At 54.0% G+C, this 26,561-nt stretch overlaps 1 protein-coding gene across 1 annotated transcript; it reads right to left on the reverse strand.

Annotated features, from left to right (window-relative positions):
* Positions 1–4,292: 4,292 nt before the first annotated feature.
* Positions 4,293–26,561, reverse strand: LOC144611362 (alpha-2-macroglobulin-like protein 1). The gene is made up of 10 exons (XM_078430433.1): positions 26,450–26,561; positions 25,494–25,545; positions 19,402–19,485; positions 15,946–16,122; positions 11,014–11,095; positions 10,287–10,443; positions 9,996–10,076; positions 9,402–9,465; positions 5,495–5,538; positions 4,293–4,835 (listed from the first exon to the last, which is right to left on the reverse strand). The coding sequence occupies exons 3-10, from the start codon at positions 19,472–19,474 to the stop codon at positions 4,293–4,295; spliced, it is 1,221 nt and encodes a 406-aa protein (XP_078286559.1). The 5' UTR covers positions 19,475–19,485; positions 25,494–25,545; positions 26,450–26,561.

Here is a 26,561-nt window from a genome sequence, read left to right on the forward strand (position 1 = left end):
CAAGGGGCCTGATGGGTAATGCAAGGGGCCTGATGGGTAAGGCAAGGGGCCTGATGGGTAAGGCAAGGGGCCTGATGGGTAAGGCAAGGGGCCTGATGGGTAAGGCAAGGGGCCTGATGGGTAATGCAAGGGGCCTGATGGGTAAGCAAGGGGCCTGATGGGTAATGCAAGGGGCCTGATGGGTAAGGCAAGGGGCCTGATGGGTAAGGCAAGGGGCCTGATGGTAAGGCAAGGGGCCTGATGGGTAGGCAAGGGGCCTGATGGGTAAGGCAAGGGCCTGATGGGTAAAGAAAGGGGCCTGATGGGTAAGGCAAGGGGCCTGATGGGTAAGGCAAGGGGCCTGATGCGTAAGGCAAGGGGCCTGATGGGTAAGGCAAGGGGCCTGATGCGTAAGGCAGATGAGCTGAGGGTGGGGGTAGGTACGAGCGACTGGGACGTTGTAGCCATGACTGAAAGCTGGTTAAGGGAGGGGCAGGACTGGCAGCTCAATGTTCTGGGGTACAGGAGCTTCAGGAGAGGCAGGGGTGAGGGGAAAGAGGAGGTTATTGGTTAAGGAGGATGTCACGGCTGTGGTCAGAGGTGACATTACGGACAGTTGTCTAGTGAGGCTCTATGGGGAACAAGAAAGGAATGATCACCTTGTTGGGGGTGTACTACAGACCCCCGAATAGTCAACGTGAATTAGAACAGCAAATCTGCAGGAGATTGCAGACAGTCGCAGGTCAAATAGGGTTGTTGTAGTCGGGGATTTTAACTTTCCCAATATTGACTGGGAAAATCATAGTCTGAAGGGTTTAGATGGGGTGCAATTCCTCAAGGGTTCAGGAGAGTTTTCTCCATCGATATGCAGAGAGCCCCACATGGGACAGGGCACCACTTGATCTGGGACCTCTTGGGAAATTGGGAAGGGCAAGTGAATGAGGTGTTTGTAGAGGAGCCTCTGGGGACCAGTGACCACTGTTCGAATAGGTTTAAGATAGTTATGGATAGGGCCAGAGAGGGCTCAACTGTGAGGGTATGAGAGGATGTCTCGCTCAAGTTGACTGGAGCAGGTTATTTGAGGGGAAAGGAACATCGGCCAAGTGGGTGATTTTAAAAGTGTGCGGACAAAAGCTCAGGATATGTATGTACCTGTTAGGGTGAAGGACAAGGCAGGCAAACGGAAGCAAGCTTGGCTGACGAGGAAAATTGAGGCATTGGTCAATAATAAGGATGCATGGGACAGGTACAGACAGCTGGGATCAGTGTATACCTGGAGGAAACTAAGGAACAAACTCAAAAGGAAATCAGAAGGGCAAAAAGGGGCCAGGAGATAGCTCTGGCAGATCGCATTAAGGACAATCCCAAGAGATGTTTAAATACAAGGGGAAAAATGGTACTATAGAGAGCGTTGGACCCCTGAGGAAGTAAAACGGTCAACTCTGTGCGGAACCACAGGAGACGGGCAAGGGGAGAGAGAGAGAGAGGGTCAGGGGGAGAGAGAGAGAGGGTCAGGGGGAGAGAGAGAGGGAGAGGGTCAGGGGGGAGAGAGAGGGTCAGGGGGAGAGAGAGAGGGTCAGGGGAGAGAGAGAGAGAGAGAGAGAGGGTCAGGGGGGAGAGAGAGAGGGTCAGGGGAGAGAGAGAGAGAGAGAGGGTCAGGGGGGAGAGAGAGAGGGAGAGGGTCAGGGGGGAGAGAGAGAGAGGGTCAGGGGGGAGAGAGAGGGAGAGGGTCAGGGGGGATAGAGAGGGTCAGGGGGAGAGAGAGGGGGTCAGGGGAGAGAGAGAGAGAGGGTCAGGGGAGAGAGAGAGAGGGTCAGGGGGGAGAGAGAGAGAGGGTCCTCAGTATTTCTCCTGTATTTTCCAAAAAGAAAGACAGGACGGAGGAACTTGGGACAGCCAATGGAAGTGTCCTGAGAGCAGTCAATGTTACGGTGGAAGAGGTGCTGAAGGTACCGTCGTGTTTGAAGGTAGACAAATCTCTGGTGCCTGATCAGATATATCCGAGGACATTGCGGGAAACTAGAGAGGAAATTGCGGGAGGCCTGCTTGAAATTTATGAGTCATCCTTAAATACAGGAGAAGTGCCAGAGGATTGGAGGGTGGCAAATGTTGTGCCTCTTTTCAAGAAGGGCTGCAGGGAAAATACTGGGAACAATAGGCCGGTGAGCTTAACAACTGTAGTTGGTAAGTTAGTGGAGAGTATTCTGAGGGATAGGATATACAGGCATTTGGACGGGCAAGGGCTGATTAGGGACAGTCAGGTTAAAGAGTCATAAATGATAGGATTAGAATTGAGCCTTTCGGCCCATCAAGTCCACACCATTCAATCATGGATTTTTATCTGAAAGGAAGCATGCAGGTACAGCAGGCAGTGAAGAAAGCCAATGGAATATTGGCCTTCAGAACAAGAGGAGTTGAGTATAGGAGCAAAGAGGTCCTTCTGCAGTTGTACAGGGCCCTAGTGAGACCGCACCTGGAGTACTGTGTGCAGTTTTGGTCTCCAAATTTGAGGAAGGATATTCTTGCTATTGAAGGCGTGCAGCGTAGGTTTACTAGGTTAATTCCTGGAATGGCGGGACTGTCATATGTTGAAAGACTGGAGCGACTAGGCTTGTATACACTGGAATTTAGAAGAATGAGAGGGGATCTTATCGAAACGTATAAGATTAAGGGGTTGGACACGTTAGAGGCAGGAACATGTTCCCAATGTTGGGGGAGTCCAGAACCAGGGGCCACAGTTTAAGAATAAGGGGTAGGCCATTTAGAACTGAGATGAGGAATAACTTTTTCAGTCAGAGAGTTGTGAATCTCTGGAATTCTCTGCTTCAGAAGGCAGTGGAGGCCAATTCTCTGAATGCATTCAAGAGAGAGCTAGATAGAGCTCTTAATGATAGCGGAGTAAGGGGCTATGGGGAGAAGGCAGGAACGGGGTACTGATTGAGAATGATCAGCCATGATCACATTGAATGGCGGTGCTGGCTCGAAGGGCCGAATGGCCTCCTCCTGCACCTATTGTCTATTGTCTATCTCTCCCTCCACATTCCATTCTCCTGCCTTCTCCCCATAACCTCTGACACCCGCACTAATCAAGAATCTATCTTATCTGTGCCTTAAAAGTATCCACTGACGGCCTCCAGAGCCTTCTGTGGCAAATAATTCCACAGATTCACCACCCTCTGACTAAAGAAATTTCTCATCCTCTTCCTAAAAGAAGGTCCTTTAATTCTGAGGCTGTGACCTCTAGTCCTAGACTCTCCCACTGGTGGAAACATCCTCTCCACATCCACTCTGTCCAAGCCTTTCACTAATCTGTACGTTTCAATGAGGCCCCCCCTCATCCTTCTAAACTCCAGCGAATACGGGCCCAGTGCTGACCAACGCTCATCATTGGTTAAGCAACTCATTCCTGGAATCATTCATGTAAACCTCCTCTGGACCCTCTCCCGAACCAGCACATCCTCCCTCAGATATGGTGCCCAAAGTTGCTGACAATATTCCAAATGCAGCCTTACGAGCGCCTCGACATTACATCCCTGTTTTTGTATCCAAGCCCTCTTAGAAACAAATGGAAGCTTTGAATTTACTTTAACTCCCGATTCTACATGCAGGTTAACGTTTTGGGAATCTTGCACCAGAACTCCCAAATCCCTTTGTACCTTTGATTTCTGGATTCTCACCCCATTTAGAAAATATTCTATTATACGCCTTCTCTTTTAGTTTTATGGTGTCCTTGACTTCCCTTGTCAGCCACGGTCACCTCTTTCTCCACCTAGAATCTTTCTTCCTCTTTGGAATGAAAAGATCCTGCATTTTCTGGATTATTCCCAGAAATTCCTGCCATTGCTGTTCCACCATCATCCCTGCTAGGGTCCTTTTCCAGTCAACTTTGGCCCGCTCCTCCCTCGAGCCTCTGGAGTCCTCTTTGCTCAGTCACAATACCAACACATCCAATATCACCTTCTCCCTCTCAAATTGCAGATTAAAACGTATCATGTTGTGGTCAGCATGGTTTTTGTATATGGGAGATCGCTTCCCACAAATCTGACTGAGCTTTTTGAAGTCATGACCAAACAGGTGATGAGGACAGAGCTGTAGATGTATATATGGACAGCAAAGCATTCGACAAGGTTCCACATGGTAGGCTGCTCTCAAAGGTTAAATAGCATGGAATCCAAGGAGAGATTGGTGAATGGATAGAATATTGGCTTCATGGAAGGAAGCAGAGGGTGATGGTGGAAGGTAACTTCTTGACTGGAGGCCTGTGACAAGTGGTGTGCCTCATGGTTATGTGCTGGGCCGTTACTGTTTGTGTACTATAAAGGGGGTGAGGACTGGATGTATGAGGTGAGGGGTGGGTAGAGGTAGGGCAAGGGGTAGAGGTAGGGCAAGGGGTAGAGGTAGGGCAAGTGGTAGAGGTAGGGCAAGGGGTAGAGGTAGGGCAAGGGGTAGAGGTAGGGCAAGGGGTAGAGGTAGGGCAAGGGGTAGAGGTAGGGCAAGGGGTAGAGGTAGGGCAAGGGGTAGAGGTAGGGCAAGGGGTAGAGGTAGGGCAAGGGGTAGAGGTAGGAGGTGGGTGGATGTAGGAGGTGAGGGATAGAGGTCAGTGTGGAGGTAGGGGACAAGGGATGGAGGGGTGGAGGGAGGTGAGGGGAAGGGGTGGAGAGGGAGGGGACAGGGAGCCTGCCTGTGTCCTCACCCTCATTGATGGCGAGGGCATCCAGCCGGAGGAGGGTGCTGTCCCTCGAGGGCTCGTCTCCAGCAAGGGTGAAGGCGTAGGCGAGGAGGGCGAGGGTGTAGGTGTTGTTCACCGTCTCCAGGGCCTGACGCAGACAGTCCAGGGACCCGTCTACCACGTCCGCCTACACGGGGTGCAAGACACAGACGGAGGGTCAGGGAGAGGAGGCTAGACTCCTGGAGAATGTGTTCCCCCTCCCTCCAAGTATCTCCTCCACCCCCACCCGCTCCCCATTCCCCCCCCACCCTCTCTCTGAGCACCTCCCCCCCAGAACCAGTTGTCCCCAGTCCCTCACCCCTCCCCCCACATTACCCCTCCCTCCCCATTAGCTCTCGCCCCTCCCACTGTCCCTCACCCCCCTCCCCCACATTACCCCTCGCCCACATTACCCCTCGCCCCTCCCACTGTCCCTCACCCCCCTCCCCCACATTACCCCTCGCCCCTCCCACTGCCCCTCACCCCCCTCCCCCACATTACCCCTCGCCCCTCCCACTGCCCCTCACCCACAACATTGCACCTCTCGATACCCCTCATAACCCCCTTACCCCTCTCTCCCTCCCACCTATTGCCCCTTCCCACCTCCAACCCCCTCCCCCCATATCCTGCACCTGCTCCAGTCCCTCCCCCACCCCAAACACCCCCCACTCCACCCACTGTCCGTCACCCCGCTCGTCCCTCATACCCCCTTCACCCTCCCTCACACCCAATGCCCCTCCCCCACCTCCAGCCCCCCACCCCACCCACAGTGCCCCCCCCTCCCCCCCCAGTCCAACATGCCCTCACCTTGAAGTTGGAGGGCAGGGGAAGGTCGAGAGCAAACTCTAGATCTGTGGAAGGCGAGGGGAGAAATGAAGGGGGTGAGGAATGTGTGAGTGAGGAGACTGGCCCAGACCCAACCATGTAACGGGAACCAGGACAGCAACTGCAGGTGCCGGGTTACAAATAAAGACACGTGCTGGAGTAATCAGCAGGTCAGGCAGCATCCCTGGAGAACGTGGATCAGTGACGTTTCAGGACGGGACAGGAACAGCCATTCGGCCCACAATGTCCATACCCAACATGAAGCAAATCAAACCAATCTGGTGTGCCTGCACGTGTTCCATATCCCTCCATATCCATGTTGCTGCCTAAAGTCCCGTAAACACCACTATCGTATCTACCTCCACACCACCACCTGGCAGCAGCTTCCAGACACCCACCACCCACTGTGCAAACCACGGTGGGCAGCGGTAGACTTGCTGCCTTACAGCACCAGAGATCTGCCTTCCATCCTGACCACGGGTGCTGTCTGTACGGAGTTTGTATGCTCTCCCCCAACCCGAGATCTACTGAGATTTACTCCGAGATCGTTGGTTTTGTCCCACACCCTAAAGAGGTTGAAGGTTAATTGGCTTGGTATAATTGTAAATCGTGTCCAGTGTGTCTAGGATCGTGCAAGTGTGCGGTGATCGCTGGTCGATGTGGACTCGGTGGGCCGAATGGCCTGAGTCTATGCTGCATCTTTAAACTAAACTACACTACACTAAACTAAACACTTACTCAAACAGGATCTGTACTCTGACATTTCCAACCTGACAATAAGGTCTGACTGTCTCCTCTGTCTATGCCTCTCATAAGTTTGTATACTTCTATCAGAGGATCCTGCAGAGGAGAGCAGCTAATGTTGGTCCTTTACTGGTCTACCACCAGATGGTTCTCCGTCACTGATTGTCCTGTGATGTGTGGTGTGCCTCAGGCTTTGGTGCTGTTTGTCATCTATATCAATCGTTTGGATGAGAACGTACATGGCAAGATTAGCAAGTTTGCAGATGATACAAACGTGGGTGGTTTTGCAGATGGTGAAGGTGGATGTGAAAGATTGCAGCAGGATCTTGATCGATTGGCCCGGTGGAATGGTTGATGGAATTTATCACAATGTGAGGTGGTGTATTATGGGACATCTGTGGCAACTCGGTCCATATCCCCACCACCCTCTGTGTGAAAAGGGTTCCTCTCAGGACCCACACAGTGAATGGTGGGGCTCTGTGGAGTTTTATACCTCCTCTGCATCTATTTGTTTTTTAAATCTAGGAATGCAGGTACATAGTTCATTGAAGATGGAGTCACAGGTAGATAGGGTGGACAAAAAGGCTTTTGGAACATTGGTCTTCATCACCCAGAATATTGAGTATAGAGGTTGGGAGGTGATGTTGTAGTTATCTACGCTGGTGATGCCCCACTAATGTCTTATATAACTGCAACATGACCTCCCAACTTTGCATATTGTGTTTAGTTCTGGGAACCTTGTTGTAGGAAAGATGTTGTCAAGCCGGAAAGGGCACAGAGAGGATTTACAAGGATGTTGCCCGGACTCGAGGGCCTGTGCTATAGGGAGAGGTTGAGTAGGCTGGGACTGCATAGAGCGCAGGAGATGAGGGGTGAACTTATAGAGGCGTATAAAATCATGAGGGGAACAGATAGGATGAACACACAAGGCATTTTACCCACATTAGGGAAATCAGGCTCCAGAGGACATGAGATTAAGGAGAGGGTAATGATTTAATATGACGGGTAACTTTTTCCACTCAGAGGTTGTTGGGTATATGGAACGAGTTGGCAGAGGAGGGTATTGAGGCAGGTAATATAACACTTGGACAGGTACATGGATAGGGAAACTTTACAAGGATCAGGGGCAAACGCGGGTAAATGGATCCAGCCTAGATAGGGCATGATAGCCTGTTTCCAATCTGTAAGAGGTTAAGCATAGAGATGGCAGGGCCACTCAGGGATAAAGGAAGGGATTTGTGTTTGGAACACTTTGCATCTGTTTTATCACCAAGGCTGATGTGGAGGGCAGTGAGATCATTGTGGGCAATACTAATATGCAAGGGCAGTTTGAGATTAAGAATGAGGAGGTATTGGGGTTATTAAAGAGCATTAAAGTGGATAAATCCTCAGCATCTGATGGAGTCGATTGCAGGTTATTGGGAGAGGCAAGAGAGGAGATTGCGGGAGCATTCACTAAGATCTTTGCATCTTCCCTGCACCAGCCTTGTGTCAAAAACCTTGCCTGGTACATCTCCTTTAATCTCTGCCCCCTCACCTTAAAGCCGTGTCCTCTAGCATTTGATCTTTTCACCCTGGAGATCAAGGTTGAGACTGTCTATTTATCCATGTCTCTCCTAATTTTATTTACCTGTCAGAATCCCCGCAACCTTTGGTATTCCAGAGAAAACGATCCAAGTCTGACTGTAGCTAATCCCGATTCCTCAGCCCCCTCTCCAAAGCCTCCACATCTGCCCTGTGATGGAGCGACAACAACTGGACTCGGTACTCCAAATGTGGCCTAACCAAAGTCCTGCATCATGCCTTTGTGACTTGTATTCAATGCCCCGACTTATGAAAGCAAGCATACCAGATGCCTTCTTTGCCAGTAGACAGTCTATCTACTCGTGTTTTCACTTTCAGACAGTTATGGACTTGGACCCCAAGATCTCTCTGTACATTAATGCTGTGAGGCGTCATGCCATCAATTGTATATATTCCCTTTACATTTCTCCTTCCATAATTCAAAACCTACACGTGCTCAGGTTGATATTTGAACTATATCAAATGCCTTACTGAAATCCAAACAGACATCCACCGCCCTGCCCTCATTGAGCACCTCCTTAACATACTTAATCACATCAGTGAGACTCAACCTGCCGTGTACAAAGCCTTGGTGACTGGCCCTAATTACCCCATTCTCTTCCAAATGGGGGCAAATCCAAACCCGAAAAATTCTCTCCAAGAGTTTCCCTAGCACTGATGTGAGGCTGTCGTCTGAAGAAGGGTCTCGACCCGAAACATCGCCCATTCCTTCTCTCCTGAGATGCTGCCTGACCTGCTGAGTTACTCCAGCATTTTGTGAATAAATACTGATGTGAGGCTTGCAGTATCCTGCATTATCTCCACTTCCCTTCTTAACTACTGGTCTTCCATAGATTTTCCAGCATCATTGGTTCCAGATTTTTTCTGGATTCCCCAATTTCCAGGCTGGAGTTTCAAGCCCCCGACCGCATGGGGCAAATTCGACCGGCCGATCGCAGTGGAGGTCTTGGTGAGTCTGCGATAGCCGCTTGATATTGGGGTGTCTACATACAATCCCATGAGTGCCTGCACAGCTCATGTATCTGTGCTCCACCCACACTGTCTCAGTAGTACGTTCTCTAAGTGCTGCCGTGCCTCTCTCCCTGATCAATAACACAACTCCTCCACCTCTTTTACCTCCCCGTCGATCACGTGTGAAACACTGAAAGCCCGAGTAGTGTCGCTCCGGTAACCACGGTTACGTAATGACCACAGGAAATTAGTCCCAAGCACTGATACAGGCTCTGTTCATCTGCTTTCCCCACAGTAGTTTCAGGGGTCTAGGTTAGGCCCTGGGAGCCTGGAATAAGCTCCAGTGGAACGGGTTAGGCCTGGGTTAGGCCCTGGTTGCCTGGGGTAGGCCTGGGAGCCTGGAATAAGCTCCGGGAGAACGGGTTAGGCCTGGGTTAGGCCCTGGTAGCCTGGGTTAAGCATGGGGGACTGGGTTAGGCCCTGGTTGCCTGGGGTAGGCCTGGGTTATGCCTGGGGGACTGGATTAGGCCTGGGTAGGCCTAGTTTAGGCCCAGAAGCTTGGGTTAGGCCTGGGTTAGGCCCTGTCAGAAGGCACGGAGCCTGCACCAACCTAGATCAACGATCAAATGTCTGCGGCGACGTCTGTTCTGAGATTCTTCATAAACCTGGGAGGCCTGAAAGGAGGCAGACGAGAGATGGTCAGAAGCAGAGAAGAGGGATCAGTCCCCCCCCCCCCCCACCACCACCACCCTCACTCACTCCCTCACTCACTCCCTCCCTCCCTCCCTCCCTCCCTCCCTCCCTCCCTCCCTTCTCCTCTCCTCCCCTCCCTCATCACCCCATCTCACCTCTTCTCTCACTACATCCATCTCTCTCTCCCTCTTCTCCAACCATTCACCTGCCACCCACTCTCTCCCTCCCAACACCCTGCTCTTACACTCTCTCCTTCCTTTCTCTCACACCCCTCACACTTTATCCTCTTTCCCTCCCTCCCCTCTGTCTCCCCTTTCCTCGTTCCCTTGCCTACAGTCTGGCCCCTCTCTCCTCTCTCCCACCTCCACCCTCTTGTTTCACTCTCCCCCTCCCCTCTATCTCCCCATTACACTCCCCCCACACATCACCCTCCCCCTCCCCTCCCCTCTATCTCCCTATTACACCCCCCCCACACATTACCCCCCCCCCCCCCGGTGATGCCGTCACTCACGATGTTGGGCCTCAGTCTCTGCAGCTCCAGTAAGGAAGTGGTCACGTAGGCAGAGAGGGAGACCGTGTCATCCACTCCCCCCTGGAGAGAGTCAACAGGTCACCATTTACAGCCCCCGCCACTCCCAGGAGACCCCCCTCCGCCCCCCCACAGCACGGCGCTCCCTCACCGCCCCCCCCACAGCTCTTCCACAGCTCCCTCACATCTGCCCACAAACTCTCCTCACACCTCCCCCTCCCCTCCCCCTCCCCCTCTCCTCCCCCTCCCCCCACCCGCCGGCCGGGTGCCCACCTTGAGGGCTTTGTGGAAGAGGTGCCCTACGCTGGCGAAGCAGCCAGTGGGCAGGTGGTTGGCGGTGAGGAAGGTGGCTGCCTGGCGCAGCACCGCCTCGTCAATGAAGATGTAGGGCCGGGCTTGGAGGAAGGAACGCAGAACGAAGGCTGTCAGCCTGAGGAGAGAGAGAGATGGACAGGCTGAGGAGAGAGGGGGGAGAGGGGGGAGAGAGGGGGGGAGAGAGGGGGGAGAGAGGGGGGAGAGAGGGGGAGGGGGAGAGGAGGGAGCAGAGGATGTGGGACAAGATGGGAAAGGGTATGCGGGAGATGGATGGGAGAGGGAAATCGAGAGAGTGGGGGAAGTAGAATAGAGAGAGGAGAGGGGGATGCAGTAGGGAGCAGGGGAGAGGAGACAAGAGTGGCGGGGGGGAGGGCAGGGGAGAGAGGGCGGGGAGAGGGGGCGGGGGAGAGGGGGCGGGGGAGAGGGGGGGCGGGGGGAGAGAGGGCGGGGGGAGAGAGGGCGGGGGAGAGGGGGCGGGGAGAGAGAGGGCGGGGAGAGAGAGGGCGGGGAGAGGGGGCGGGGGGAGAGAGGGCGGGGGACGAGTGGATGTAGGAATGGGGGCATGAACGGGTGTGGGGATAGGGGTCAGGCTGGGGTCTGGACGGGGTCAGGCTGGGGTCTGGACAGGGTCAGGCTGGAGTCTGGACAGGGTCAGGCTGGGGTCAGGGGGCTGCCGTCCCCTCACCAGGTGTTGCCCTCGGGGTCGCTGGAGCCGAAGGCGCTGAAGGATCCGTCATGGTGCTTGTAGGTGAGTTCTCGCTGGTAACCTGGGGGGGGGGGGGGGTTAGGGTGGCACTGCCCACGGGGGGGTCAGACACACACACACACACACACAGGGTCACACACACACACACACACACACACACACACACACACACACACACACACAGGGTCACACACACACACACAGGGTCACACACACACACACACACACACACACACACACACACACACACACACACAGTTCACATACCCCAGGTGCTGAAGTCGAGATGGTTAAAACTTCAAATTCCTAGGAGTTAATATCACCAACAACTGGAGCACTCATGTTGACCAATAGAGCACACCAACACGTCTCGTACCTCAGAAGGCTGAGAGAGTTCAACATGTCTCCTCCAACTCTCACCAACGTCTCCAGATGCAACATACAAAGCATTTTATCAGGATGCATCACAGCTTGGTTTGGGAACAGCTCCATCCAAGACCGCAAGAAAGTGCAGAGAACTGTGGACACAGCCCAGACCACCACACAAACCAACCTCCCTTCCATTGACTCCATTTATATCACAAGCTGCCTCGGCAAGGCCAGCAACATAATCAAAGGCGAGTCGCACCCTGGCCACTCCCTCTACCCCCCTCTCCCATCAGGCACACCTCCAGATTCAGGGACAGAGAAATGCAAAGAGGATGTTAGGAGGTTGCAGGGTGACCTGGACAGGTTGAGTGAGTGAGCAGATGCATGGCAGATGCAGTATAATGTAGATAAATGTGAGGTTATCCACTTTGGCGGCAAAAACAAGGAGGCAGATTATTATCTCAATGGTGTCAGATTAGGTAAAGGGGAAGTGCAGTGAGACCTGGGTGTCCTTGTGCACCAGTCACTGAAAGTTAATATGCAGGTACAGATGGCAGTGAAGAAAGCTGTTGGCCTTCATCACGAGAGGATTTGAGTATAGGAGTAAAGAGGTTCTTCTGCAGTTGTACAGGGCCCTGGTAAGACCACATCTGGAGTATTGTGTACAGTTTTGATCTCCTAATTTGAGGGCCTTGTAATTGAAGCAGTGCAGTGAAGGTTCACGAGGTTAATCCCTGGAATGACGGGACTGTCAGATGAGGAAAGATTGGAAAGACTGGGCTTATATTCACTGGAGTTTAGAAAGATGAGAGGGGATCTTAGAGAGACGTATAAAATTATAAAAGGACTGGACAAGCTAGATACAGAAAAAATGTTCCCAATGTTGGGGGAGTCCAGAACCAGGGGCCACACAGTCTAAGAATAAAGGGGAGGCCATTTAAAACTGAGATGAGAAAAAACGTTTTCACCCAGAGAGTTGTGAATTTGTGGAACTCTCTGCCACAGAGGGCAGTGGAGGCCAATTCACTGCATGAATTTAAAAGAGAGTTAGATAAAGCTCCAGGGGCTAGTGGAATCAAGGGGTATGGGGAAAAGGCTGGCACTGGTTACTGATTTTGGATGATCAGCCATGATCATAATGAATGGCGGTGCTGGCTCGAAAGCCAAATGGCCTCCTCCTGCACCTATTTTCTCTGTTTCTATGTCTATATTCCCAGCTGTTATCAGGCAACTGAATCATCCTACCACAACCCTAGAGAAGTGCTGAACTATTATCTACCTCATTGGAGACCCTTGGACTATCCTTGATTGGACTTTGCTGGCTTAAACTGGCACTAAACGTTATTCTATTTATCTATGCACTATAAATGGCTGGATTGTAATCATGTATTGTCTTTCTGCTGACTGGATAGCGCGCAACAAAAGCTTTTCACCGTACACAGGACAATAAACTAAACTGAAACACAGTCACAGACACATGCACACACACACAGTCACGCACACACAATACACACATGCACACACATGTACACAGAGTCACGCACAGACAATACACACAGGCAGACACATGCACACACATGTACACACACTGAGTCACGCACATATAGTTACGCATACACAAGCACAAATGCACAGATTCATGCACACAGACACATACACAGTCTCGCACACACATGTACATGCAGTCATGCGCACAGCCGAGCGCGCGCACACACACAGCCACGCTCACACTGTCGCTCACACACACAGTGGCGCACACACTGTCGCACACACACACAGCGTGACACACACACTTTCGCTCACACACACAGCCATGCTCACACTGTCGCTCACACACACAGTGGCGCACACACTGTCGCACACACACAGCGTGACACACACACTGTCACCCACACACACAGCCACGCTCACACTGGCGCACACACACACAGTGTGACACACACACAAACAGACACATAGCAGTGTGGTGAGGGCAGGGGGTAGAAGGAGTTTGCTGATAGACGTGTCTAACATTATGAGAGGCACAGATATGGTCGACAGAGAACCTTTTTTATCAGGGTGCACATATCAAACCTGACAGTGCATGGTTTAAAGGTGAAAGGGGATTTAAGAAACTTGAGGAATCAAGAATCAGAGGACAGGTTTAAGGTGAGAGGGGAAAGAACCAGAGGTGTAACCTTTTCACTCAGAGAACGGTGGTGATGTGGATAGAGCTGCCAGAGGAGGTGATCGGGGCAGGTGCAATAACAACATTTACTCAGACACGGAGAGGAATAGGAAAGATTTAGAAGGATATTGGCCAAACAAGGGCCGGTGGGACTAGTGTAGATGGGCCATGGTGGTCGGCATGGATGAGATAGGATGAAGGGTCTGTTTCCGTGCTGTGTGCCTGTGACACTAACTCACACACACACACACACACACACACACACACACACACACACACACACACACACACACACACACACACACACACACACACACACACACACTCACTCAAATGCACACACACACACTCACACAAACGCACAGAGACACTCACACAAACGCACAGAGACACACACACAAACGCACAGACACACAAACGTACACACAAACGCACACACACACAAACGTACACACAAACGCACGCACACACAAAAACGCACACATACACAAACGCGCGCATACACACACACACAAATGCACACACGGACACACAAATGCACAGACACACACAAACGCACGCGCACACACACACACACACACACACAAATGCACATACAGACACTCACACAAACGCACACAAACACACAAACACACACGCACAAACACACACAAACACACGCATTCACACTCACACAAATAGAGACTCACACAAACGCATACACACACACCCACACAAACAGACATTTATACCAACGCACACACACAGACACTCACACAAACACACGCACACTCACACAAACGCACGCACACACACATAGACACTCACACAAACGCATGCACACACACACACAAATGCCTGAACACACACACACAAACGCACGCACACACACACATAGACACTCACACAAACGCCTGCACACACACAAACGCACGCACACACACACACATAGACACTCACACAAACGCACGCACTCACACAAACGCCTGCACACACACACACACACACAAACGCACGCACACACACACATAGACACTCACACAAACGCACGCACTCACACAAACGCCTGCACACACAGACACACACAAACGCACGCACACAGACACTCACACACACACAAATGCACACATAGACACACACGCACAAATGCACATATACAGAGATACTCACACAAACACAGAGACACTCACACAAACACACACAGACACACACACACAAACGCGCACAGACACACACACACAAATGCGCGCACGCACTCACACAAACGCACAGACACACACACACAAACACACACACAGAGACACACACACACAAAGGCGCACACACTCACACAAACGCATGCACACAAACGCACGCACTCACACAAACACTCAGACACTCAAACGCACACACACACAAAAATACACACACACACACACACTCACACAAACACACACACACTCACACAAACGCGCGCACACGCACACACTCACATATACACACACACACTAATACAAACACACGCACACACACAAACACTCACATATACACACAGACACTAATACAAACACACGCACACATAGACACTCAAACAAACGCTAGCGCACACAGAGACACTCGCGTATACACACAGACATGCACAAACACATCCCGTACAGACACAAACGCACACAGACTGACAGAGATAGACACACGAATGCAGACACACGTACACAGACACACCCACATATACACAGAAGCACGAATATAGACAGACACACATACGTGCAGACGCACAAATGCACACACACATACAGGCACACACACATATGTCCACAGACACACATACAGACACACATACACAGACACACATATACACAGACACACTAATGCAGTCACACACATGAATACAGACACATAAACACAAACACATGCGCACACACACACACATACACAGGCAACTCAAACACAAACACGTGTACACACACACACATACACAGGCAACTCAAACACAAACACGCGTACACAACATGTACAGGCACAAACACAGACACACATACACATTCATGCACAGCCACATAGAGGCTCATACTCTGACAAACACTTCTATCCCCCTCCCCTTTCAAACCCCTCCTACAGCCCCCTCCTTATCCACCATACCCCTCCTCCCCCATCCCTCCTGCCACTGCATCCCACCGTCGCCTCCCCATCCATCCTATCCCTCCCCTCCCTACCCCCTTCCCTCTGCCCCCTCCCCTCCCCACCCTGCCCCCTCCCCTCCCCACCCTGCCCCCTCCCCTCCGCTCCCTGCCCCCTCCCCTCCCTGCCCCCTCCCCTCTCACCCTGCCCCCCCCTCCATGCCCCTGCCCCTCTGCCCCCCCCTCCCTGCCCCCTGGGTGCCAGCCCGCAGTGAGTGCAGGCCTCGCTGGGAGCGATACCTGTCTGCAGGAAGCCCACAGCTTTGGACCTGATTTTGGGAGAGAGCTGGTGGGTTTTCTCCAGGTAACTCAGCACCACGATGTTGGGGGTGAACTTCACCATGTTCTGCTCCCCACAGCCCGTGGGTAATCGCAGCAAACTGTCCAGGTTCTCCATGGCACTGCCCATCAGGTCCCCTAAGGGTGAGAGAGGGTCAGAGTCACTGACCACCCTGGTGCTCTATAATGGCCCCCCCCCAACATGCTGCACAGCGAGTGGCAATGCCACCCCCATTCCAGTGGACCCCCTCCAGTGGACCCTCCCTCCAGTGGACCCTCCCTCCAGTGTCGCACCATCCAGTGATCCTCCCTCCAGTGGACCCTCTCTCCAGTGGACCCTCTCTCCAGTGAACCCTCCCTCCAGTGGACCCACCCTCCAGTGTCGCACCATCCAGTGGTCCTCCCTCCAGTGGACCCTCTCTCCAGTGGACCCTCTCTCCAGTGGGCCCTCCCTCCAGTGTCGCACCATCCAGTGGTCCTCCCTCCAGTGGACCCCCCCTGCAGTGTCCCGCCATCCAGTGGACCCTCCCTCCAGTGGCCCACCATCCAGTGGTCCTCCCTCCAGTGGACCCTCTCTCCAGTGGACCCTCTCTCCAGTGGACCCTCTCTCCAGTGGACCCTCTCTCCAGTGGACCCTCTCTCCAGTGGACCTTCCCTCCAGTGGACCCTCTCTCCAGTGGACCATCCCTCCAGTGGACCCTCTCTCCAGTGGACCCTCTCTCCAGTGGACCCTCCCTCCAGTGGACCCTCTCTCCAGTGGACCCTCCCTCCAGTGGAACCTCTCTCCAGAGGACCATCCCTCCAGTGGACCCTCTCTCCAGTGGACCCTCTCTCCAGTGGACCCTCCCTCCAGTGGACCCTCTCTCCAGTGGACCCTCCCTCCAGTGGACCCTCTCTCCAGAGGACCCTCCCTCCAATGGACCCTCTCTCCAGTGGACCCTCCCTCCAGTGGACCCTCCCTCCAGTGTCGCACCATCCAGTGGACCCTCTCTCCAGAGGACCCTCCCTCCAATGGACCCTCTCTCCAGTGGACCCTCTCTCCAGTGGGCCCTCCCTCCAGTGTCGCACCATCCAGTGGTCCTCCCTCCAGTGGACCCCCCCTGCAGTGTCCCGCCATCCAGTGGACCCTCCCTCCAGTGGCCCACCATCCAGTGGTCCTCCCTCCAGTGGACCCTCTCTCCAGTGGACCCTCTCTCCAGTGGACCCTCTCTCCAGTGGACCCTCTCTCCAGTGGACCCTCTCTCCAGTGGACCCTCCCTCCAGTGGACCCTCTCTCCAGTGGACCATCCCTCCAGTGGACCCTCTCTCCAGTGGACCCTCTCTCCAGTGGACCCTCCCTCCAGTGGACCCTCTCTCCAGTGGACCCTCCCTCCAGTGGAACCTCTCTCCAGAGGACCATCCCTCCAGTGGACCCTCTCTCCAGTGGACCCTCTCTCCAGTGGACCCTCCCTCCAGTGGACCCTCTCTCCAGTGGACCCTCCCTCCAGTGGACCCTCTCTCCAGAGGACCCTCCCTCCAATGGACCCTCTCTCCAGTGGACCCTCCCTCCAGTGGACCCTCCCTCCAGTGTCGCACCATCCAGTGGTCCTCCCTCCAGTGGACCCCCCTCCAGTGTCCCGCCATCCAGTGGACCCTCCCTCCAGTGGCCCACCATCCAGTGGACCCTCTCCAGTGAACCCTCCCTCCAGTTCCCCACCATCCAGTGGACCCTCCCTCCAGTTCCCCACCATCCAGTGGACCCTCCCTCCAGTGCTCCACCATCCAGTGCCCCCCATTCCAGTGGTCCTCTCTCCAGTGGACCCTCCAGTGCCCAACCTTTCCCTACAGCTCTGGCCCTCGAGTCCTGGCCACGTCCTCGTAAATCTTCTCTGAACTCTTTCCACCTTTCAGCAGCGGGGGGAACAAGATGACACAAGACCCCGTGCAGCCTCACAGGTGTCTTGTAAAGCTGCCTGACGTCCCCACCTGTGAACTCAATCCCTAACTGATGAAGGTCCATGCATCCAAAGCCTTCTTCACCATCCTGATGATGGCTCTAATTAATGAACACAACATAAACAGTGAACCCCAGGAACTCACCCTCATTCCGCCCCATTATATTGATGTCAAACATGATGCTGACATAAACTAAACTCATGGCCACACATGATCCTCCATTCTCTACACATGTCCAATCTAAAAACCTGTTAAACACCATAATGGTGGTTGCCTCCACCATGTCACAGGTCATGTTCCAGACACCCACCACTCTGTCAAATACCTGCCCGCCATACTGACAGAGCATGGAAACGGGCCACTACTGATCAAGATGCCCCATCTACACTAGTCCCACCGATCCACATTTGGCCCATATCCCTCTAAATCATACCCATCCATGTACCTGTCCAAATACTCTTTAAATGCTGTTATAGCACCTGCCTCAACCACGTCCTCTGGCAGCTCGTTCCATACACCCACCATTGTCTGTCTGAAAATGATAACCCTCAGCTCCAATTAAATCATCCCCCTCACCTTAACCTGTGTCCTCTGGTTATTGCTTCCTAAACGTTCCTAAATCTCCTTTAAATGTTGTCCCTTTCACCCTGGTATTTGACATGTCCACCCTGGGAAAAGGCTCCAACTGTCTCTAATTTTATCAGGTCTCTCCTCAACCTCGGTCATTCCAGACAAAACAATCTACGCCTCCTGCCCTCCAAGGTGCAAATCCCAGTCTGCCCAACATCTCTCTCCCTGTACTGCAGGCCCTCTAGTCCTGGCAATATCCTTGTAGGTTTTACCTGCACGGTTTGGAGCTTACAATACCTGGTGGCCAAAGCTGAACACAATACTCCAAATGTAACCTCACCAATGTCTTCTACAAATGTAACATAACGTGCCAACTGAATGGGGAAGCTAAGCATGGCGGCATGGCATGGTGGTGCAGTGGTAGAGTTGTTACCTCACAGACCCACAGACCCAGGTTTGATCCTGATCACGGGTGCTGTCTGTACAGTTTGTACATTCTTCCATCACCTGCCTGAGTTTTCTCCGGTTACTTCGGTTTCCTCCCACATTCCAATGACGTACAGGTTTGTAGGTTAATTGGCTTGGTAACATTGCAAATTGTCCCTCATGTGTGAAGGATAGTGATAGTGTGTGGGGATCGCTGGTAGGCACGGACTCAGTGGGCCGAAAGGCCTGTTTCCGCGCTGTATCTCAATACTAAACTATGGAGTAGGGTCCCGAGCCACAAGGTTGCGTGTCTATTGCCTCCAGGGATGCTGCCTGAGCCGTTGAGTTAGTGCAGCACATTGTATTTGGGGACCAGCCAGTGGAGGGTTGAGGCCCTTCGTAGATGGGTGATGGCATAGAGTGAGATGGCCCTTCTCTCCCACAATGTCAGGGCAGCAACACAACCCAAGCATCTGGTCTGCTCACCCAACACCGTGACAGAAGCTCGTGTTGATCCTTCCACAACATCCTCCGGGACTTGCAGCTCGATTTCCTCCATCACACTTTCACCTGGAGTGGAACACATGGACAGGATGCAGAGGTAGAGACTGGAGAGCAGGGAAACAGGCCCTTCGGCCCAACCCATCCATGCTGACCAACATGCCCCATACACTAGTCCCACCTGCCCGCATTTGGCCCATATCCCTCCAAACCTACCCTATCCAGACACCTGTTCAGGTGCCTTTTCAATGCTGTTCCAGTCCTTGCCTCAACTATTGGCAGCTCCTTCCATACACCCACCACCCTCTATGAAAACGTTGCCCCTCAGGTTCCTCTTAAATCTTTCCCTTCTCACCCTAAACCTATAGAAAATCACAAAGTACTGGAGTAACTCAGCGGGTCAGACAGCATCTCAGGAGAGAAGGAATGGGTGACGTTTCGGGTCGAGACCCTTCTTCAGACTGATGTCAGTCTGATATCAGTAACTCAGTGTCAGACAGCATCTGTGGAGGGAGTGGGGGCAGGTGATGTTTCAGCCAGGGGCCCTACTTCAGACTTGAAACAGAGTCTCGCCATTCCCCCCACAGATGCTGCCTGACCCGCTGAGTTACTCCAGCTCTTTGGGTTTTGCTCAGGACTCCAGCATCTGCAGTTCCTTGCGTCTGGACTGTAAATCTTTACTCTATCCCTGTCTACAGGCACTGTTGGGTTCCTGCGTTTATCGCCGATCTCTTTGAGAAGTTTATCAAAGCCCCGCGAGGGATGAGGCAGACACAGAGAGGAAGGAGGTTCACACAGGGACAGTAGAAAGGCTGAGGAAGGCTGAGGGGGCGAGGGGCAGAGGGCAGAGACTGGTGTGGGTGAGGGGCAGAGACTGGTGTGGGTGAGGGGCAGAGACTGGTGTGGGTGAGGGGGTGGGTGAGGGGCAGAGACTGGTGTGGGTGAGGGGCAGAGACTGGTGTGGGTGAGGGGCAGAGAGCAGAGACTGGTGGGTGTGGGTGAGGGGGCGGGTGAGGGGGTGAGGGGCAGAGACTGGTGTGGGTGAAGGGCAGAGACTGGTGTGGGTGAGGGGCAGAGACTGGTGTGGGTGAGGGGCAGAGAGCAGAGACTGGTGTGGGTGAGGGGCAGAGGGCAGAGACTGGTGTGGGTGTGGGCGAGGGGGTGAGGGGCAGAGACTGGTGTGGGTGTGGGCGAGGGGGTGAGGGGCAGAGGGCAGAGACAATAGACAATAGATGCAGGAGGAGGCCATTCGGCCCTTCAAGCCAGCACCACCATACAATGTGATCATGGTTGATCATTCTCAATCAGTACCCCGTTCCTGCCTTCTCCCCATACCCCCTGACTCCGCTATCGTTAAGAGCTCTATCTAGCTCTCTCTTGAATGCATTCAGAGACTTGGCCTCCACAGATTTCTAACTCTCCTCATCTCCGTTCTAAATGGCCTACCCCTTATTCTTAAACTGTGGCCCCTGGTTCTGGACTCCCCCAACATTGGGAACATGTTTCCTGCCTCTAACGTGTCCAACCCTTTAATAATCTTATACGTTTCGATAAGATCCCCTCTCATCCTTCTAAATTCCAGTGTATACAAGCCTAGTCGCTCCAGTCTTTCAACATATGACAGTCCCGCCATTCCGGGAATTAACCTAGTAAACCTACGCTGCATGCCCTCAACAGCAAGAATATCCTTCCTCAAATTTGGAGACCAAAACTGCACACAGTACTCCAGGTGCTGCCTCACTAGGGCCCTGTACAACTGCAGAAGGACCTCTGCTCCTATACTCAACTCCTCTTGTTATGAAGGCCAACATTCCATGGGCTTTCTTCACTGCCTGCTGTGCCTGCATGCTTCCTTTCAGTGACTGATGCACTAGGACACCCAGATCTCGTTGTACGTCCCCTTTTCCTAACTTGACACCATTCAGATAATAATCTGCTTTCCTATTCTTACCACCAAAGTGGATAACCTCACACTTATCCACATTAAACTGCATCTGCCATGCATCCGCCCACTCACACAACCTGTCCAAGTTACCCTGCAACCTCATAGCATCTTCCTCACAGTTCACACGGCCACCCAGTTGTGTATCATCTCCAAATTTGCTAATGGTACTTTTAATCCCTTCATCCAAGTCATTAATGTATATTGTAAATAGCTGCGGTCCCAGCACCGAGCCTTGCTAGTGCACTGCCTGCCATTCTGCAAGGGACCCATTTATCCCCACTCTTTGCTTTCTGTCTGCCAACCAATTTTCTATCCATGTCAGTACCCTACCTCCAATACCATGTGCTCTAATTTTGCCCATTAATCTCCTATGTGGGACCTTGTCGAAGGCTTTCTGAAAGTTAAGGTGCATCACATCCACCGGCACTACCCTGTCAATTTTCCTAGTTACATCCTCAAAAAATTCCAGAAGATTAGTCAAGCACGATTTCCTCTTCATAAATCCATGCTGACTCGGAACGATCCTGTTACTACTGTCCAAATGTTCCGCAATTTTGTCTTTTATAATTGACTCCAGCATCTTCCCCACCACTGATGTCAGACTAACTGGTGTATAATTTCCCGTTTTCTCTCTCCCTCCTTTCTTAAAAAGTGGGACAACATTAGCTACCCTCCAATCCACAGAAACTGATCCTGAATGTATAGAACATGATTTCTAGAGCCACCTCCTTAAGTACCCTGGGATGCAGACCATCAGGCCCAGGGGATTTATCAGCCTTGAGTCCCATTAGTCTACCCAACACCATTTCCTGCCTAATGTGGATTTCCTCCAGTTCCTCTGTCACCCTAGGATCTCCGGTCACTAGAACATCTGGGAGATTGTTTGTATCCTCCTCAGTGAAGACAGATCCAAAGTACCTGTTCAACTCGTCTGCCATTTCCTTGTTCCCCATAATAAATTCCCCTGCTTCTGTCTTCAAGGGACCCACATTTGCCTTGACTATTTTTTTCCTCGTCACATACCTAAAAAAGCTTTTACTATCCTCCTTTATATTATTGGCTAGTTTACCCTCGTACCTCATCTTTTCTCCCCGTATTGCCTTCTTAGTTATCTTCTGTTGCTCTTTAAAAGAGTCCCAATCCTCTGGCTTCCCACTCTTCTTTGCTATGTTATACTTCTTCCCTTTTATTTTTATGTTGTCCTTGACTTCCCTTGTCAGCCACAGGTGCCTCTTACTCCCCTTAGAATCTTTCCTCCTCTTTGGGATAAATTGATCCTGCAACTTCTGCATTATTCCCAGGAATACCTGCCATTGCTGTTCCACCGTCTTCCCTGCTCGGGCCTCCTTCCAGTCAATTCTGGCCAGCTCCTGCCTCATGCCTCTGTAATCCCCTTTGCTATACTGTTCCGATTTTCCCTTCTCCCTCTCCATTTGTAGAGTGAAACTTTTCATATTGTGGTCACTGCCTCCTAATGGATCTTTTACCTCGAGTTCCCTTATCAGGTCAGGTTCATTACATAACACTAAATCCAGAATTGCCTTCTCCCTGGTAGGCTCCAGTACAAGCTGTTCTAAGAATCCATCACGGAGGCACTCCACAAACTCCCTTTCCTGGGGTCCATTACCAACCTGATTTTCCCAGTCTACCTGCATGTTGAAATCTCCCATAACCACCGTAGCATTACATTTGCGACATGCCAATTTTATCTCCCGATTCAACTTGCACTCTATGTCGAGGCTACTGTTTGGGGGCCTGTAGATAACTCCCATTAGGGTCTTTTTACCCTTACAATTCCTCATCTCTATCCATACTGATTCTACATCTGATTCTATGTCACCCCTTGCAAGGGAATGAATATCATTCCTCACCAACAGAGCGACCCCACCCCCTCTCCCCACCTGTCTGTCTTTTCTATATGTTGTGTACCCCTGAATATTCAGTTCCCAGCCCTGGTCCTCTTGCAGCCATGTCTCAGTGATTCCCACATCATATTTGCCAATGTCTAACTGAGCCTCAAGCTCATCTACTTTATTTTTTAATACTTTGCGCATTTAAATACAACACTTTAACTTTGTTATTCACCTCCCCTCTCACACCGGTCACAATTGGCCCTGACCTTACTCTCTTATCCCATCTAGAACTTCTCTTCCCATTTATTCGAGAGTCCTTTGCAATTTCTCCTGTATTTGCTTCCCCTTTAACCCCATCTTCATATTCCCAATTTGTCAATCCCTCCCCCCCACTACTTAGTTTAAACCCACACATGTAGCACTAGCAAACCTGTCTGCCAGAATGTTGGTCCCCCTGCTGTTAAGGTGTAACCCGTCCCTTTTGTACAGGTCACCCCTACCCCAGAAGAGATCCCAGTGGTCTAGAAATCTAAATCCCTGCTCCCTGCACCAGCCCCTCAGCCATACATTCATATCCCCGACCTCTCTATTCCTGCCCTCACCAGCACGAGGTACAGGTAACAGTCCAGAGATAACCACCCTTGACGTCCTACTTCTCAGTCTTCTTCCCAACTCTCTAAACTCACGTTGCAGTACCTCCTTCCTCTTCCTCCCGACGTCGTTCGTGCCCACATGCACAACTACTGATCACCTTCCCTCGCTAGGATGTTCTGAAGCCTCTCCGTGATGTCTTGAACCCTTGCACCAGGGAGGCAACAGACCAACCTCGAGTCCCGCTTGCCGCCACAGAATCTACTGTCCGCACCTCGGACAATGGAGTCACCCACTACTATGGCTCTTCCTGACTTCGGTCTCCCCGCTCGAGTTTCCGTGCCTGGATTAGAGCCAACATGTCCGCTGCTCAGACTGGAAGCGCCTTCTGCCCCGACAGCTCCCAAGAGGATGTACCTATTTGCAATAGGCACAGGCACTGGGGTCTCCTGGGGTCCACGTCCACTCCCCCCTGAAACAGTCTCCCACCTTCGCTCGACCTGGACCCTTGGCGTGACAGCCTCACAATAGGTCCTGTCGAGGAAACTCGCATTCCCGGATGGCCCTGAGGTCATCCAACTGCCTCTCCAACTCCACCACACGTCCAGTCAGGAGCTGCACCTGGACACAGTTCTTCCAGGTGTAGCTCCCACAAGCTCCAGCGGTCCCTACCTTCCCACATCCTGCAGGAAACACACTGCACCAACTTGTCTGCCATTACTTCAGTGTTCGCTTGTGTTCAGCTCCTTCTCTCCCGACCTTTTCCTGACTGACTGGTGCAGGTGTAGGTGTGGGTGAGGGGGTGAGGGGGCGGGGGGGCGGGGGGGTGGGTGAGGGACGGGTGAGGGGGTGAGGGGGCGGGTGAGGGAGCGGGTGCGGGGGTGAGGAGGTGGGTGAGGGGGCAGGTGAGGGGGCGGGTGAGGGGTGAGGGGACGGGTGAGGGGGCGGGTGAGGGGGTGAGCGGGCGGGTGAGGGGGTGAGGGGGCGGGTGAGGGGGTGAGGGGGCGGGTGAGGGGGCGGGTGAGGGGGCGGGTGAGGGGGCGGGTGAGGGGGTGAAGGGCGGGAGAGGGGGTGAGCGGGTGAGGGGCGGTGTGAGGGGTGAGGGGGCGGGTGAGGGGTGAGGGGGTGAGGGGGTGAGGGGGCGGGTGAGGGGGGGTGGGGGTGGGGTGAGGGGGCGGGTGAGGGGGCGGGTGAGGGGGTAGGTGAGGGGCGGGTGAGGGGGTGAGGGGGCGGGTGAGGGGTGAGGGGGCGGGTGAGGGGGTGAGGGGGCGTGTGAGGGGGTGAGGGGGCGGTGAGGGGGTGAAGGGGCGGGTGAGGGGGTGAGGGGGCGGGTGAGGGGGCGGGTGAGGGGGTGAGGGGGCGGGTGAGGGGTGAGGGGGTGAGGGGGCGGGTGAGGGGGCGAGGGGGGCGGTGAGGGGGTGAGGGGGCGGGTGAGGGGGTGAGGGGGCGGGTGAGGGGGCGGGTGAGGGGGTGAGGGGGCGGTGAGGGGCGGGTGAGGGGGCGGGTGAGGGGTGAGGGGCGGGTGAGGGGGTGAGGGGGCGGGTGAGGGGGGTGGGTGAGGGGGTGGGTGAGGGGGCGGGTGAGGGGGTGAGGGCGGGTGATGGGGTGAGGGGCGGGGAGCTCTCACACCCAAACGCAGAGCACGGCGACACATACATAAAATGCCCACACGGGCCCAGGGCACGTACCTGCCGGGCAGATCAGCGAGCTGTGGGTCAGCTCCGTCTCCGAACCCTCCGGCTGTGGAGAGAGGGAGGCAGTGGTGAGGGAGGGGGAGAGGGGAGGGGAGGGGGTGAGGGGTAGAGGGGAGGGGGTGAGAGGAGGGGTGAGGGGGGGGTGAGAGGGGAGGGGGGTGAGGGAGAGGGTGAGGGGAGGGGAGGGGGAGAGGGGGAGAGGGGAGGGGGAGAGGGGAGAGGAGAGGGGAGAGGGGAGGGGGGTGAGAGGAGGGGGAGAGGGATGAGGGGAGGGGGGTGAGGGGAGGGGGGTGAGAGGAGGGGGAGAGGGGAGGGGGTGAGAGGAGGGGGAGAGGGGATGAGGGGAGGGGGGTGAGGGGAGGGGGGTGAGAGGAGGGGAGAGGGGAGGGGGGTGAGAGGAGGGGGAGAGGGGAGGGGGGTGAGCGGAGGGGAGGGGGGGGTGAGAGGAGGGGGAGAGGGGATGAGGGGAGGGGGTGAAGGGAGGGGGGTGAGAGGAGGGGGAGAGGGGAGGGGGGTGAGAGGAGGGAGAGAGGGGAGGGGGGTGAGCGGAGGGGGAGGGGGGGTGAGAGGAGGGGGAGAGGGGATGAGGGAGGGGGGTGGGGAGGGGGTGAGGGAGGGGGAGAGGGGTGAGGGGAGGGGGGGTGAGGGAGAGGGGGAGGGGGGGGTGAGAGGAGGGGGAGAGGGGAGGGGGAGAGGGGAGTGGTGAGGGGAGGGTGAGGGAGAGGGGGAGGTGGAGAGGGGAGGGGAGAGGGGGTGAGGGCTGAGGGAGGGGGGTGAGGGGAGGGGGGAGGTGGAGAGGGGAGGGGGAGAGGGTGAGGGAGGGGGTGAGGGTCGGGGAGAGGGGTGAGGGAGAGGGGGTTGAGGGGAAGGGAGAGGGGAGGGGAGAGGGGGGGCGATGGGGAGAGGAGGGACAGGGGAGGGGGTCTCGGGTACGGGGGGGGGGCACTGACCTGGATGAGCAGTGGTCTACGCACTGTGTCCACAGCCCCTCTCTCGGGCACAGTCACCACCTCGTTCCACACAGAGAGGTGGAGAGCACAGACTCTGCGGCACTGTCACGTC

Source organism: Rhinoraja longicauda, chromosome 40, assembly GCF_053455715.1.
Source record: "Rhinoraja longicauda isolate Sanriku21f chromosome 40, sRhiLon1.1, whole genome shotgun sequence".
Taxonomy (NCBI): domain Eukaryota; kingdom Metazoa; phylum Chordata; class Chondrichthyes; order Rajiformes; family Arhynchobatidae; genus Rhinoraja; species Rhinoraja longicauda.

Coding starts and splice junctions, on each gene's coding strand:
- LOC144611362 (XM_078430433.1), bottom strand. CDS start 19,474: ATGGAGGAAATCGAGCTGCAAGTCCCGGAGGATGTTGTGGAAGGATCA. Junction 11,096..15,945: donor TGTGGGCTTCCTGCAGACAG/GTATCGCTCCCA, acceptor CCCCCCCCCCAG/GTTACCAGCGAGAACTCACC. Junction 5,539..9,401: donor ACATTTGATCGTTGATCTAG/GTTGGTGCAGGC, acceptor CGCCTTCCACAG/ATCTAGAGTTTGCTCTCGAC.